The sequence below is a fragment of the Equus caballus genome, chromosome 15, assembly GCF_041296265.1.
Source record: "Equus caballus isolate H_3958 breed thoroughbred chromosome 15, TB-T2T, whole genome shotgun sequence".
Taxonomy (NCBI): Eukaryota; Metazoa; Chordata; class Mammalia; order Perissodactyla; family Equidae; genus Equus; species Equus caballus.
The window spans coordinates 79,215,542-79,233,087 of NC_091698.1; the positions used below are offsets into that span (position 1 = coordinate 79,215,542).

Here is a 17,546-nt window from a genome sequence, read left to right on the forward strand (position 1 = left end):
TGTAGTTGGAGAAAAGCTTTTATTAACTAATTTTATCTGCCCTATTATTCCCTTGAGAATCAGTGCAATGGAAGATATTGATTAAAAAATACTATACATGAGAAACATTTGGTATCCCCTGTTAACACAGCAGTAGCAGAATGTGCTCTGTATCTCATGCTTGGCTGCCCTGACTCACACTGTGAGTAACTGTCCCAAATGCTAGTCTTAATTCTCTCATTGATAACTGACTTAATCACAGGTATGAATTTGCCCACCCAGTGACGTCAGTTGACCTAAGATGGTAATTCTGCTACACAGATAATGACATACATTAAGTTTAGAATATTAATACTTATCTATTAAAGTTTTAGAGTGAGGTGGGTTATTTTTCTTATTTCATATGTCTATAATGTTTAAGGGAATCATATAATAGAGAATCTGACGGACAGGACTTGTGATTTCAATTTGAAACAGAACTGACTTTAGATTTAGGATTTTACGTTGAATAAGAATTAAGAGAACTTGATTAAGTTGGTAATCGATATTTAAATTTACTAAGGAATTCAATTCGTTGCATTTTAAGTTTAATTTATTAGATTTGTAAGAGCTGCTTAAATACTTAAGAAGAAAATCCTTATTAGGACTGTGGCTGCCTGCTCAGGTATAGAAAGTGCTTGGGAAAAAATCAAATACATAAAATTTATAAATGGAGACCAGTGTTAGAGATTTAATTAATAGAGTTTTGATATAGAAAGAACTCTCAAGGAAAGTTTAACCTGTTCCTAGAGATATATAAACATTAATCACAAAATAAAAATTGATCTCATGCTATATAAAAATATTGGACTTATAAATAGAATGACAAAATGTGTAAGTTGAACTTAAATTCTTAGGAGAATGTGGGTTTTAACATTTACAAATTGAATACACTGAATGTTCATTTAAACCCCAACACTAAACGGTCCTTTCCAGGCATGAAGCCTCTTTCAGACATTATGACTTACAGGTGGCCTAGGAGCCTGGAGGGGCACGGAAGCAGCTTCTCTGGGCTTCTCTGGGGGTCCACAGAGGTATCTGGCCCTGCATTAGTCCCCAAACGCTCTCCCTTCCCTCAATGTCTCTGATTCTTGCCTCCTGTCAAAGAGACTTCTAGCACCATATAACAAGGTAGCAGTGGGGAATAATCATTAGCTTAACTCATTTCCTGGAACAGGCTTTGACTTATAACCATCACTAACACCTATGAAGTATTTACTGCATGTAAAGCATCTCGCACGCATTATCACATTTAACCCTCAAATGACCCTCAGAGGCCGGTGTTGTTGCTACCGCCATTTTACAAAGGAAGAAACCAACGTAATGATCACATGAAACGACAAAGCTAGATGTGCATAATTCATTACTAAATTTTCTTTTGCAATAACCCTTTTATAGTAAGAAAAGTATTTGCACCCTTTTCCAGGGGCATAAGGGGAAGCTTTCCAATAAATAAAAGAACCTTTTCAATAAGAAACAACAGAATTTGCTTACTTGCCATTTCATATGGTATCCTATTCAATCTAGTTCCGTGGATACTAAGAATTCAGCCCCAAAGAGCTGGACCACTCACCACTGAGAGGACACTCTGTGTGTACACAGTGTACACGTTCTGCGTGCAGGCATTGGCCACTCAATTTAGGAGGCCTTTTGGATCCTTCCAGTTTACTTTTAATTCTCCACTAAAGCTTATTAACAGCTACACACTCTTTAATCATAATATTCAGGATCTACGATCAAAATGACAAATGCTTTCATACTCAGAGTACTAATTACTATAACCTCACAAAAGAGCGCGGAGCTTTGGATAAAGGAGACTGCAGTAACTTGTCCAGTGCAACTGACAGAAGCAGTGCCAAAAGCAGAACGAGATCCCTGGACTGCCTCAGCTGAAGGCGGTGACCACGCACTGTGCCTCACATGGAAGATGTTCCAAAGTTATTATTAACATTCTTTGGAAACATATTTCTTGGAAAAGCCTTTAAACTAGGACTGCTGAAAGGCCTTTTGCAACCATGCCCAGTTACAATATTTTTTCAAGTTTACTCCATGAGTCAAATCCCTGTCTTCCTTCACACCTCCAAGGGTATTATGAAACTTCTTACACTGAGATCTTTGGGTACATGTAAGAGCTGTGCACGGATATGGAAGAAATCACTAGCTCAACTGTTCAGACACAGTCCAAATTCTTTCACATTTGCAAAACCATATGAAAAAATTGGGGATAGATTAGCTATTTGGAAGTATTCAAAAATTTGTGTCATAGCAAACGGTGACCTTATTAAATAAGGATATCACGTGCACATCTAAGCGAGAATATTTAGGAATAAACTATTCTTACTTAGCAATACAACATAATTGCTATTATGTTAGTTTACAGAATTAGATTTTATATTTCATGGAAAAAGACTGTACATCTGTTCCAAAGTTTGTTCTTAGTACATAATAGGTGTTCAGTAAATAGCGAAATGAAGGAATATGTAAATAATTTAACTAAAACTGAAAACAGGTAAACTATAAATAATTTGTATGGTATTTCAGACATGGTTCTTACTCCTAACCGCACCTTATATATAACAGTTTACTAAACATGCTGTTCTTTGTCTTGTTTAAAAATAACAGACATAATTCTATATTACGATTTATAGATAATGCCTCATTTAAAAAAATGTCTATAAAGTATTTCCCACTCTATGGATGCGCCAAAAATTATCCACCAATTCCCTGCTTACAGAATTGATTTTAAACTCTCCTACGCTATACTGATTATATCTTTTTTTTTTTAAAGATTTTATTTTTCCTTTTTCTCCAAAAGCCTCCCAGTACACAGTTGTGTACTTTTAGTTGTGGGTCCTTCTAGTTGTGGCATGTGGGAATGCCGCCTCAACATGGCTTGACGAGCGGTGCCATGTCCATGCCCAGGATTCAAAGTGGCGAAACCCTGGGCCGCTGAAGCAGAGCGCGCATACTTAACCACTTGGTCATGGGGCTTGCTCCTGATTATATCTTTTTTCCTAGCACTCAAGTACAAGGATAATCTGTATTCCTGGCACTAGAATTTTTGAATCAAATGGATCTATATATCTGTATCTTCAAGCTGCTCTCTCAGCAAAACTAAGGACAAATGCCTCTGAATTTTGATCACTACTAGTGTTTTATGAAACTATTTTTAACATTTGCCAATTTGTTTTGTGTCACTTCAGTTTCCTTAGAGTTTTTCTTTTTTTAACCACGCTCATCTTTCAACGCCTGACTCTCATCAAGAGTACTTCAGAGGTTTAATCATCTGGGGTGCAGTACACCATACCACCAATAGGTGGCACTCTCCCAACACACTAAGTGTCCTATGAGGAAAATTTCTTCAGTTTTAGATCAAGAGTTTATCAAGTCTTTATGTCCAATTTACTTAAAATAAGTCTAATTATTTTAACAAGATAACCACAGACACTGAGATCCCTGGTAACTTTAGATCCCAGTGTTCTAATCTGTTTAATTTTCTTTCATTTGTAGGTCAGTAAGTTTTTATCCTGAGATAACGGCACCCTACATATTTTGTAATCCGTAGGTTTAGGCACCATCTCTAATTTTGCTAAGCTTACTGCCTAGCTCTAAAGATGTAGTTTGTCTCTTCTCTAAGCACACAAGGTATGCGAAAATTTAAAAATCTCAGCTTTAATTTTTCACTTTGTTACTTTTATATTCTAAGGGAGACTTTAAGATGTGCTTTGAGACCCTGGAGAGAAAGGGACTTGAGTTACACTGAAGGGATTAAAAGCACGGATGCTGAGCCAGGCTGCCTGGATTTGAATCTGCCACTTACTGGTATATGGCCACGGCAAGTAACTTAATCTTCTCTGCTTCAGCTTCTCCAGGTAAAGGAGGTAATTAGACACCTACCTCATAAGGAGGGCCCGGAGAATTAAATATCTTAATAGATGGAAAGTATTGTGAATAGTGCCTGGCACTGTGCTAAATGCATGTTAGCTATCATAATTTTTTCTACAGTGGAGATAGAAAACTCATATTCCAATAAACTCCACATCCACCAAAGATTTCAAAGTTCTGATAATCATCCTTATGATTTCCTTCTAGCACAGCACTGAAAACTCCCAGAAAGCTCAAAAAATGACCACCCTTGTTTATGATACGGATATGTGGTTTGTTTTCCCTGACTTGGTTTTCCAAATATCTTTTTCTCGCAGAGGCTGGCATGGTATCATGATAAAAAGTCCACATTTGAGGATCATCCCAAAGCCGTTCAATGTCCCCCCACCCCGATCCTCCCAAAAAAACATTCTAAGAGCAGGCAGGATTAGAGGGCTTCGAAAGGGGAAGGAGAGATAGAGGAGGCAGGAGCAGGAATAAGGGAACGGAGGCCTCCAGAGGTTGAGGAGGGGGAGGCTGTGAGGACATGGCCACCTCAGCAAACTGTCCACTGTCGCATCTGCAGTGCCGCCCTGGATGAGCTGCAGCCTTCTCCTCACGCCTGGTGTCTGGCCTCTAAGACTTTAGCTGAGAATTAAAATGGGATCCTAAGCAGCCCCAGAAACATACTGAATTAAACAACTGTGCAATTCTCCTCATGTAAAGTGACCTTGACACAATCCATCGCCCTCCGCTCATTTCTCCTGCCTGTGGCACCAATCCCCAAGATGCCATCTAACTTCAGAGAACGCGATTCAGAGAGCCACTCCCACCTCCTCCAACTGCCAGTATTCTCAGATGGAGTTGCTGCCTTAGCAAGAATTAGTGCCCATGACCTGTTGGACCAGAAGTGTGAAAGCCTGCTCTGGAGCCAAAGCTTTACTTTACACTGCACTTTAATGCTCAAAGCCGATGACAAGTGCGATTTACTCCTCAAATTCCTCCAGCACTGTTTCCATCAGTAACTAATTGTTCCCCCAAGCAGTGCTGCACTCCCAGGCAAACTGGAAGGTTCAGTGCCCGGCAGGCAGGGATCAACCCAGTGCTTATATGAACAAACAGACAATCTAGTCCTTTCTCAACTATCAAGATATCCATGAACAGCAAATTTAAAAGGTTCAATGACATAAATTATGAACAAACCAGATTTTTTTTTTTTTTTTTAAGATTGGCACCTGAGCTAACCACTATTGCCAATCTTTTTTTTTTTTTCCTTTTCTGCTTTTTCTCCCCAAATCCCCCAGTACATAGTTGTATATCTTAGCTGTGGGTCCTTCTAGTTGTGGCATGTGGGACGCCGCCTCAACGTGGCCTGACGAGCAGCGCCATGTTCACGCCCAGGATCCGAACCAGCATAACATTGGGCTGCTGCAGCAGAGTGCAAACTTAACCACTTGGCCATGGGGTCGGCCCACAAACTAGTTTTAAAATTCCCACATTCTTTGCTTCCTCTTTGAAAAATTAATAGCAGAATTAAAGTCGCTTTTAACAAAATCAATTTGCATGCTGTTAGATATCTCTAGAACCTTGCTAGTGTGGTCTGAGGACCAGCAGCTGCTGCATCACCTTAAGACTTGTTAGGAATGCAGAATCCTGCCTACCCCCCCCCCCCCCCCCCACCTAGGAACCAGAATCTGTTTTCTGTTAAGATCTCCAGGTAATTGACACATCCATTAATGATTATAAAGCAGTGGTCTAGAAGAGAAAGTTTCATATGAGAACAATCATTTCTACATTTGTCTATCCTTAATTCATGTTCAGATGCTTTCAGGTAATTGTGTATTTTATAAGATCCTTGGGTTTCAGTTACATCTGAAAATGCATTTGATCTGAGTCACCTTGCAGTGGTAGCAACAGCTGCTACTATTTTCTGAATGCTTACCATGTGTCAAGCACTGTTCTAAGTATTCAGTGTGAACTTTAATTCTTACAACAACCCTGTGAGGCTGGTGATATTATTTTCACAAGAGGAACTGAGGCACAGAGAGACAATGAAACAAGGTTGTGTAGACAAGAAATTGCCAAACCAGGATTCAAACCCAGGCAACCTGGTTCCAGAGGCCATGTGCTCACCCCTATGCTCCTATTAGTCACTCTAGTCCTGCAGAAAGGTGCTCAGTGGGAGCTGCTTTGGTGTAGACATGACTAGAACATCAACTAGTCCTCCGAGCATCTATGATGTCAATGAATTTATATACTGGAAGTTAAAATAGTAATAATTCAGTTGACAAAAGACTACCACTGCTTAAAAAAATAAAAGACTGAAAACCACTGATTTTGAGGATTGGGCTGACTATATAGAGATTCTTTTTGGAGAATTTATCTTAAGTACTATGTGTCTATTAACTAGAAAGAGTGTAGCAATGATGCTCAACTTTTTAAAATTTGGTGTGTGGTACCATTTTTTCTGATACCTCATACTCTCCTAAAAATATTATACAATATTTTGTTCACTTGTTCACAAGTATCTGTTCAAATTTACATTCAAAAATTTGTTTTGTAAAATCCAAGTTAAAAATAATTGATGCAATATTCTAAAATTCATTTCTCATAGCAAAATACTTGAATATCCTTTTAAAGACTTAGTCAATTAAATTTGACTTTCAAAGGCACTGGCTTGTCAGATTTACATGCAGCAAATACTTAACATCACAGGTTCAGGACAGGGAGAGAAATAAAATGCATACACAGAACCTTTCATAAAGGAGTTTCCATAAAAACAAGCATACCATAACCCAAATGTTGGGGTCGTAAAATAATATGTATACAAAGCTCCTACAAATCAATAAGATAAAGACACAAAATCACACACAAAAAAGGGCAGAGGATAAGATAAACAATTCATTGGCAAAGAAATACAAATTATCTATAAACATGGAAAAGTTGCTCAAATTCCCTGGAAATAGGGAGAGATATATAGGGTACCTTTCTCACCCATCTGATAAGAACAACTTTAGAGACTGAGAATATCCAGTGGTAGAAGGGTGTGAAAAAAGGGTTATGAGGTTGACATGTCAAACGTGCCAATGTGAGTGTAAATTTGTGCAATATTTTTGGAGAGTAATATAGTAAATTTAAAGTGCTCATACATCCCAGCCTAGTATTTTCATTTGTAGGAATTTTCTTACTGAGGCACTCCCACAGGTATATATGAGATACATACATGAAGATTCATTGCAGCACTGTTTACAAGATTGAGTCTGGGTGGGGTGGATGGGCGGGAGGTGGACAATCCAAATGTCCAGTGCTGGAGGTGACTAAATAAACCATGGTACATCTATAAAACAGAGTCTGTGCAGCCATTTAAAAAACTACTATCTTTCATCAATTCTAAGACACCATAGATTGTAAAATGCATCCTGATATAACAGATGTTAAAGTGTGACAAACTGGCTGTGGCCATTGTTAGATGCCATCAATTATAAGACATCCCCAATTTCAGAAATACTGAAGAGTAAAATAAAAACAAAATGCACCTTAGATTGATGATACAGATTTCAGTTTTAAATATTATCTTAAATATAAATATAATAACTAATATAAATATAAACATATAACAACAAATTAATGCATAGGAAAGAGGCTTGGATGACAAAAAACCAACTATTAAGAGTGAACATCTCTAAGGAGCAGAGGTTCAGCTGCGATGGGGGAGGCAAAGGGTGACATAACATCTTTGATTCTTTAGAAGAAGTATATATTATTTTTGAAAAAAATTAAACAATGAAATATACTGCCTAAGTCAAAAAGATCTGAGGGATTAGAGCATTGTGAGAGGACGACTCAAGTCCCATGGACTTCACTTTCCTCTCCTTTGTGGCATCTGCCTCCAGGGACAGAGGCAACAGTAATGACAATATGTATTCTTGCTCTACCTACACCCTCACAACAACCCCACAGATAAATATAGACACCTCCGTTTTACAAATGAGCTGCCCGGGGGAGGTTATTTTTCCCTAGTCCCGCAGCTGCTGAGGGCCGTTCTAGATTCCAGTCCCAGAACCCATCATCTCCCATTTCTGGGCTCTTATCATTGTCATCTATTTCTTTATGTATTTGCTCTTCATTCGTTGCTAGTCATTTTCCTTTTATAGCATTTCGAATTATTTTCTTTTTTATGCTACATTGGTTGTAAGTTATTTCCAAGCTGAAAAGATAATTTATTAAATAGCTAGAAAGTTGCATTCTAATTAACTAAAAATTAATGCATTTCCTTTTCTCCAGTAACCCTTCCCCCCCAACCATTCTGAGAAATTGTTCGTTATAAACTCCTTTACTTTATACCCACATAGTACTTTTCTAGCTTTAACAAATTGATTTTATAGTCAAAGACAAAGCGATATACCGAACACTTCCGAGTGCCTTCCTTTAATGAGCAGTAAGGAGCTGCAGCGGTAAGAAGAGAAATACGTAGTCAGCGCACAAGCCAAAAGTCACCAAACAGCCCAGTCCAGGAGCCCAGAGTCAGCACCTTCCAGTCCTCCTCTGACACGAAGGGAGGGGATAAAACCGAGAGCTTAGCCTGTTGCATTTTTGCCATTTGACCAAAGGTTTAAGCCCAGATCTAAAACTTGAAAGGAAAGGAGATTTGTTCAAATACGTTTTCACTTTCATACTTTCTACTCTCTTCCTTTATTGTTTTAACCTCTTTCTGATCTCTCTCACATAAAAACTTGGACTTTCAGCTACAAAGATTCTCTACAGGCTCTAACACTTTTTGCTCAAGTAGAAACCGTGAGAAGTGAGAAGGATTGCAGGAAAAAAAGTAGTATTAGGAAATATAAATTCTAAAGATCTATGTCACCAATTGCTAAATTGCATTATGCTTCTTTGGGTCATTTATCATTCTTTGGGGAAAATGGAACGAGGGTTTCAAAAATTAATGACAGGGTCTGGATTGGAAGTAAACCAGGAGCCAGATGTTTATGCAACCCTGCTCTTCCCCTAACACACACACACACACACACACACACACACACCCAATGAAAGTAAGGTATCAGGAGTGAAGGTGAAGACATATAAGTAAAAGAGAATTGTCAGGCTCCAAAGGAGGTGAGGTGAACTTATTCCGAAAGGCCTCCAGCAGAAGGAATTAGATAAGGGCTCACCTGAGTCTTTCATGGGGCAGAGCGCACACTGCATACCCCAGGCCTCTCCATACAAACAGCAGCACTCAGTGTAAGTCGTCTGCTTGCCAACAAGAGGCCGGCTACACACATACTCATCACTCAGATGTTCCCAGCACAGATCTTGGTAGACATCAGTTTCTTCGATTTGTTCTGAAAGGGAAGACATGGTTCCATGACAATTGCACTGTTATTCCTATTTCATAAACACTGTGGTAGAAGCCAACGAGTCTCAAAGTTTCCATCTCCATCTCTAAGACTGACTTCCAAGTAAAAGTCTGAAGCCAGCCTGATCTTTCCATGGATCAAACCTCTGTCATCTCCAATTGGGTGTCATTCCATCAGCTGAAATTCAACCTACCCATCATGTTCCAATTAAATCCTTCCCTCTATAGCTTTCCATCATTACATAAAACACCCCCTCTATCTTGCTTCTATATTTCATAATCCTGATGAACTTCTGCTTTTCCCAATCTTTGCTTTTTTACATTTGCTCCTCTGTCAAATCCTACATTTCTTTCTACATAACGTCTTTTGGATTCATGCTTTCTCACCCAATTCATCTGCCAAAACCTCAGACTAGGGACACTTCAATCCTAGTGTCCTCAGTTCTAACCTTTCCACCTTTCAATTGACTTCATCTAAAGTTGTCTACTGAATGTAACGATGCATCAATCAGTTATGCCAATTATCAGTGGCACATTACCCCACTGGGGATGAACAGGGATTCCTATCAGCAGACTTCAGGGGTCTCCAAGACTTTGTTGAATTCCACTGTTTTGTTGAATGCCCAGCCTCATCCGTGTCCTCCAGTCCAGTCAAGCAAACCTCATTATCTTTCCCTGAACTTACAACTTCCTCAGCTGCCTTTGAGGGTTAAATGTGCAGAACTCTCAAGCGTGGAACAGCTCTGCCATCTGCTCAGCCACTCTGTATTCTGTTGTCCATTAAATGACTACATTTGGGGAATTAAATCTCCTACATGTGGATGATATGCATCTTATTATTTCTCTTAGCATCTCATTTTAATTTCAAAATGCTCGAGGAATCAATTTTTCTATTTTCCAATAGCTCACATTTCAGTCAAAAGGAAAACTTTATGACATTTATTTGGATGCAGACCGGAATCTCACATCCAAGCATACCATGTGATTCGGTCGGTCGTATACATTTCTTTTCTGAAGCATCCAGGACCAATGGATGAGTACAGAAGCAGTTATAAGAGCCTTCTGTGTTAATGCACTGGCCATCAATACAACTGTTGGGGTCTTGACATTCATCCATATCTTAAAAGGAAAAAAAAATTATTGAAGAAAATCAGCAATCAGTTGCACCTCATACACTTACCAAACTTTCACACTGTTAAATTCAGTCCAGATTCCAGGGTCTGCCACATTTTAATTAACTACACAGCATCATCCAAAAGAGAACAGCTCTGACTACAAAAATGTTAAGTCGTATTGACTGGAAAAATAATGTTGCCCTGCTGCTCACATTTAAATAAAAAAAGAAAACATTTAGGAACAAGATACGCTTAGAAATTTAAGATAAAATGCCTATTTATGGTAGTTTTAAAATTATTTCCTTTTGCTATGTTTTTCTGCCTAGCGTGTATGGTTTTCTGCTTAAGCATTAAAGTCTGGGTCAGTATTTAAAAATGACTTTCACTTGCATGGTATGAGTGATGAAACAGGAGGTTCCCCAGACCAAAAGAACACTTCAGCTAAACCAGCGACCTGAATTATAATTCCACATTGAATATTAACTCTTTGTTTCAAATCTATTTAAATAGCAGTGTGGAGGTTTTTGATTTTCATAAATCTTATTGCTCAAGAAAAAGATCCGTAAAACATTTACACATCTTTTCAAGACATGATTTAGATTCAAAGAAATTGTTTTTAATACACAGCATTACTTATTTTTTTCCATCCGTATATTTTCACGGCACACTAGATCCTCTTAAAACTTACCAAAGCACTGCAATTTGACGGGGTCATAGTATGTCCCTTGCTTACAGTAGCATTCATAACCAGGCTGAGTGTTCAAACAGAATCCATTTTTGCAGATTTCTTGTCCAAACAGTAGGCATTCATCTGCATCTATGGGTGAAGAAACGGAGACACAGAAAGAGGAGTTAGCTTTGGTCTTTCAGCTAAAGAGAAGAGTCTAACCAATACTGGCCTTCAAGTTAGATATAATATTTCTACACCAAAGACTCTTAAAGACACAGCAATGTAAAATTCTTAAAGTTAGGCCTAGTTTACAGATGTAGAAACATAATCAGGTTTGTCTGTGACATTTAAGGAACAAGGCCCAAAACATTATTAGAGAAGGTCTATCTATAAATATGGTTTCTGGGATGCTAGCCCGTATTTGAGGAAACAGTCTATGGATTCCATAATGGCATAAACAATATTCTCTGAAGAATATAGCTTTTAAGAAATGTGCCTTTCTATAAATGTATATTTTGGCCCATTTAACTAGTTGATATGAAGACAACGTCCAAGAAGAGTTTGATGGAGCGTGATGAAAGTTTTCTTTTTGGTGATAACCTAATGAAAGCACAAGCTGATAAGGCTGTTGGCAGACCCATTCCTCCACAGAATTGAGAGTGCTTACCATCTCCAAAGCTCATTTTACTCGATGGTAAATCTGGGATGATGGGAACATCTACCTGACAGGACTGAAAGGCTTAAACGAGGAGATCCACGTAGAGGACTCAGTATACTCTCAAAAAGTATTATCTGTTGCTTCTACTGCTATTATTACTAGCATCAGTTCTAGCACTTCAGAGCTAATGTCATCTAAGTCCTCATTTAAAAAACTGGAGACTTCACAGATGAATTGCTCAAAGATACACAGCTGGAGAATCGTAAAGTCAAGTCCACAATATATGGCTGTTGGGATCTGTACCTAACCTTACTGCAACCATTTATAGCACTGCTAAGATAAGGTAAGGAGCAATTTATTTTTTTTTAAGAGGATGACTTTATTTATTTAAGATTTTATTTTTCCTTTTTCTCCCCAAAGCCCCCCGGTACATAGATGTATATTCTTAGTTGTGGGTCCTTCTAGTTGTGGCACGTGGGATGCCGCCTCAGCATGGCCTGATGAGCGGTGCCACGTCCGTGCCCAGGATTCGAACCAGCGAAACACTGGGCCGCCGCAGCGGAGCACGAGAACTTAACCACTCAACCACAGGGCCAGCCCCCAGGATGACTTTATTCCATAATATGAAATGAGATTTAACTATATCCCTGCAAAAAACCAGTATGATATTTGTGAACTTGAAAATCATTACATACATATTGCAAAGCAAAGTCTTCTTGTTATTTAATTGGACTAAATCATAGATGTATTTAAAAAACATATATGAGATTTCTTGTCCAGCTACTGAATTATACCATATTATTAAAATACTGATTTTCAAAAGTTGACGGACAATAAAAATGGTTTTAGTCTGTTTTTCAGCCACTTAGCATTTTTCAACATTAAACTTCAAAGAAAAAAATGTCGTATTGTATATGAAATGTCATAATATCTCTATCATGGAAATGTCAAAAGTGAGTAGTTAATGAGCAAATATTCATACATGTGGTTTAAATTTCACCAAAATAAAAAGGCTGCACATTTATTTTAGAACTATAGACTAATAGCATTAAAGATATGAACCACATCTACTTTTCTTTTCTTCTTTTCCATTTCTTATGGATCTGTGGCCATTAGTAAAAGGTCCTAACAACAGTATGATGAGTTCTAGAAAAAGCAAGAGTCTTAGCTCTGTTGATGACCATAAAGATCAACATGACAATGGTCAAAATTGTATGGTCCTAACATATGATTTCTAACATACCTCTGGGAAAAAAGAACACATTTATCAAGTACAGAATATTAAGTACTTTTACATGTTATCTCATTTAATCCTCATGATAACCTTTGAGACATTATTCCTATCTCAGAGATGAAGAGATGGAAACTCAGAAGTCAAGTGACATCCCAAGGTCACAGAGCCTTAAGTGTTCAAACTCCCAAGATATGACTCTGCCAGAGTCCACAGGGGCCTGTCTTCTTCCAATGGTAGAATTAAAGGCTTTTTAATCAGTTCCCATGGCTCAAAAGAACTCTAAATCTGTCTAGCTCAAGCTACGCTTGTACTTGACAAGTCTGATATGTACACATGCTGCAAATTCATTTCCGCTTGATTCTGACCTTTATAGTTCTCGCCATCACCGTCATAAGAGGATTCTCCAGTGGGGACAAAACCTTTCCCTCTAGGACACATTTCAGTGAATTCAGCTGATTTCAGAAGAGACAAAAAGAAAAAAAGAAAAAAGAAGTTGTAAAAAGAATAAAAAACATCTTCCGTGAATGTGTCTTAAATTCAGTTTTGCTTTCTCTGACTCAGTAACTTGAAGGCAAATCTTGCCATTTAATTCAGGCAAATGAATTCAGTACAATCTCCAAAATTATGGATTAGGTGCAATGAATCTAACGACTTCATAAGTTTACTTACAATTTTAAAAAACTCTCCTAGTTCGTGCATATTTCATCTACCCATGTTTTAATTGATATTATGACTTATTTCTCCATTACTAATAACAATCCATCAAGCAAAATCTTAGCCTAAATATGTAAGCTCTAGTTACAGATAATGCTGTGTCATTTTTAGCAAAGAAGATTGGTTTCAACTTAAAAATGGAATAAAACTGAAATATCTTTCTGCCAAAATATCATATGGAACCCCACTGTAACAGCATATTCTGTGATAGAAGTTAAATTTAAGAATTCATATTGAGGTGCGATGAGGGTGATGCTTCCAGCCCTGAATGAAACTCACTATAAGGTACTCTCACCTCACTTCAACTATGGGCAGGTACCAGCGAGTGTTTTCACTTCAAGGCTTCAATGTAGTAACCAAAATGAGAACACGCCAAGGCCCACAGATAACCACGTGACCAAACGCAAGTATGAATCCACCACTTAGCTGGTTCTTACCAGTTCCCAAGACCGGGCAGGGGAAGATCTCGCAGTTATCTCCCCACCCAGCACCGGAGGTACAGCAGCATTCTTGTTTGGTGACATTGGGGGCCAGCACATTATCACAGAGGCTGGCGTCGTTGAGATTATAGTAGCATTCTTTCTTTTCTTCTTTGGGTTGATCCACATCTAAGTCTAAACAGAGTGGAGAAAGTAAAAAGAGTGTTGACAGGACACATCAGATCTGTCTGTATCACAACAGAGTAGAAAACACAACGGTGAAACAGTCCAGACCAATGGTGAAACAGAAATGCTACTGGATGCGTCAATGGCACTTCATTTACGGAAAGCTGCTTTCCACTTTCAGTACTGGATTCTTCCACTTCAAGATAAAAATGCACTTGAATCCTGAGTTTTAGTGGATTTCTAACACACCCCAAGAGTGTAAATCTGTCAAAATCATTTCCTTTTACGTTAACCAATTACTTTATTCTTGTAAATTTGGCTCTGAGTAGTTTCCATATCTGCTTTCTTGCCAAACATAGGACCATTCTTTACTGAGCTATAACACCTACTTAAATCAATGAAAATTTTCCCCAACACTTGACCAGACATGTGGGGGCCACACATAATAATTACCCCTTAGGTGGTTATTTGATTCAACCATGCCCCCAATTTTTTCTCAATAGTACAAAGCAGAAGATAACCAGAAAAACATTGCAGACACCTGGAGTATATAAAATAACCTTTCATTACTGAAAATCTAACTACTTAAATTGCTGCAAAGATATGACTTTGAATGAAATTAATGAGTGCCAGCTAAACCTCAGGGTAGAATTTCAAGCCTGGGCTCTAGTCCCAGCCCAAGTGTGGCCTGGAGGAATATATATTCTAACAGACTCAGTTTAACCCTCTGTGATAAAAGACAAACATGGTGATATGAAAGAAGACAAATGATGAGAACTCCACCTACTTTTAGATAATACTATAAATCATTTAATCCAATCAGATTTAAAGCCCATGAACAAGTCTGTGCTTTTAAAAAAATGATCAGTATTTTGTAACTAGACTTGGGAAGTAGTCTGATCTCTTCCCTGCTATATGCTAGAGTTCAAATTACCACCTATAACCCAGTTAGAATTTACTAATAGTTTTTATTTTGTTATGTCAAATAAGAAGCTGACTACTGTCATCACAATTACTTAGATTAATTCTAATGAAATATTTTCATTAGAATTCTGCTGTTTCTGGGGTTGTAAGACCCAAAGAAACTATAGGGACAAAGGGCAAACATTTGCCAGTGAGGATAAGACTTTAATGCCAACACCTACCTTTTTTTTTGAAGTTGGTAGATAATTATATTAGGAAAATTTAATGAGTTATTTTCACAATAGCTTCCTATATATTTATTTTGGCAGAGTCAAAGTGACTGTGGAAATTTTGATTAATATACCAAATAGTGAAGGTGTTCTTAAAATGTAAATTCATAAATTTTTATCAGAAAAGGTACTGCTTTTTCTTTCCTCTCATGGCATTAAAAACAAGCAAAGTAGCAAACAAACCTTTATGTATATATTTCTCCCAGAACACAGCATAGTTAAGGCGAAGGTAAAAGACCCCTCTCACACTAGATTCTGGCTAATTCTCAGATTATTCGGGCTATTTCCCATATTATTCTGTCTTTGACAGAACTCAGCTTGGACTCTAAGTTAGTGTTAATAGCTGATGACAAATTCAAGCCTAGAATAACTGTCCAGGAAAAAAGTGAAATGCTGATTCCTGTGCAGTTTATGAAGCGGTTTTAAATCATTTCCTTGTGTGTGAAACTGGATAAAATCTGCCACATCTCTCATCTCATCTAGCTTTTCAGTGTGCAGAGGATAGAAATGTGCTTTGCCCACTCTAATGGAATGGACCACCACCAGTTCAGGCTCTTCAGGGGGTGCTCCAAGCTCTTATACATGGAATCACTTGGGAAAACTAAGAGTAGGTTATCTTAAATTATTGTTAAATCGATCAGGAACCCTGTAAAAAGGCTTATGAACTTTCCTCCAAGACTTGTGAATAAGCTGACACCCTATGACTATTAACAATTCTGCTCATTTGTTTTCTTCAGTTGGCCTAAAAATGCAGCTGGTGTTTAGAAATATAAATCAAGTCAGCAACACAACTAGAGTTTTGCCAATCAAGTTTACAGTTTCTGTTAAAAGAAGGCTCAATAATTGTTTATTCTTGTGTTCAAAGTTGTAGGTATATCATGGTATTTATTACAAAATGGAAGACTATGCAGTAGGACGTCAATGAAAACTGCTACATTCATAGGTAATCAGAAACCACAGGCTTCTGAGTCGAAACCTGTATATATGTATGTATGTATGTGTGTGTGTGTATATAATATATATATATAAACAGTGTCTATTTTCTACAATGTTTGTTACACTCACAGCACAGAAACTAAGAAATAAAATTATCTTTGCTTTTGTCTTCTTTGGAACGAAACTCACAGGTTATTACATAAGGGAAACAATCAATAATACCATTGTATTATTCAAGTTTTATATTGGTTGTTACAAGTTTTGCTCTTATTTTCTGTCCAAGCAGTTTGAAAGTTCAATGTTGACACAGCTGAAATTGAGGGTTAGGCAGGCCCTCATCCGTGTTTGGAAAGAGATGCAAATTCTTTTTAAAAAGCTGGTCCACAAAGGTCATTCTGTGAAAAACTACAATTGCCCTATCTTCCTAACCTTTAAAAACTTCCTAGAGCATTTTTCCACTGGAGGAACATTCTGACCAGTAAATACATGTAATGTGATTTCTTTAAAGAACCTCTGTATGAGTTTAGGTCACTGCTGCCAGGGGAGAAATGTTTCTATCACAAAATAATTTGAAAAGATCAAATCAATAGTTATAGAAAGCGTCAAGCATTAAAAAGAGTGAAGTTCATTTTTCTTAAAGATTTTATGAATAAGATTAGCTATTTTACATATCTATGCCATGGACTTCTAAGAAATATATTACTTCTCCTTCAATATTTTCAGATTTGATTTTTTCAATTTGTATTTAGAGGTTGGCTTAACCTCTCTGTATAACCAGCAATCTGTGTATTTTAATCCTACGGGTATGGCTGGCAATAAGAAGTCAGTTTGGGGACCTTTTTATATGTGTGCCTTTTGTTTTTCAGAGGAAGATTTGCCCTGAGCTAACATTTATTGCCAATCTTCCTCTATTTAGCATGTGGGTTGCTGCCACAGCATGGCTGATGAGTGGTGTAGGTCCACCCCCAGGAACCAAATCTGCAAACCCTGGTCACCGAAGTGGAACAGGCCAAACCATTATGCCATGGGGCTGGCCTGCATGTGAGTTTTTTTTTTTTTTTTTTTTTTTTGAGGAAGATTAGCCCTGAGCTAACATCTGCTGCCAATCCTCCTCTTTCTGCTGAGGAAGGCTGGCCCTGAGCTAACATCCATGCCCATCTTCCTCTACTTTTTATGCGGGATGCCT

General features: G+C 37.9%; 1 protein-coding gene across 29 annotated transcripts in view; it reads right to left on the bottom strand.

Moving 5' to 3' along the window:
* The window catches only part of LTBP1 (latent transforming growth factor beta binding protein 1), a 382,661-nt gene that overhangs the window by 16,921 nt on the left and 348,194 nt on the right, over window positions 1–17,546 (bottom strand). For all 29 annotated transcript variants that reach the window (XM_070236510.1, XM_070236508.1, XM_070236507.1 and 26 more), the window contains 5 exons: window positions 14,064–14,240; window positions 13,278–13,364; window positions 11,039–11,167; window positions 10,214–10,354; window positions 9,051–9,221 (listed from right to left, as the gene is read on the bottom strand). In XM_070236510.1, the coding sequence (XP_070092611.1) occupies window positions 9,051–9,221; window positions 10,214–10,354; window positions 11,039–11,167; window positions 13,278–13,364; window positions 14,064–14,240 (705 nt within the window). The remainder of the gene's footprint in view (window positions 1–9,050; window positions 9,222–10,213; window positions 10,355–11,038; window positions 11,168–13,277; window positions 13,365–14,063; window positions 14,241–17,546) is intronic.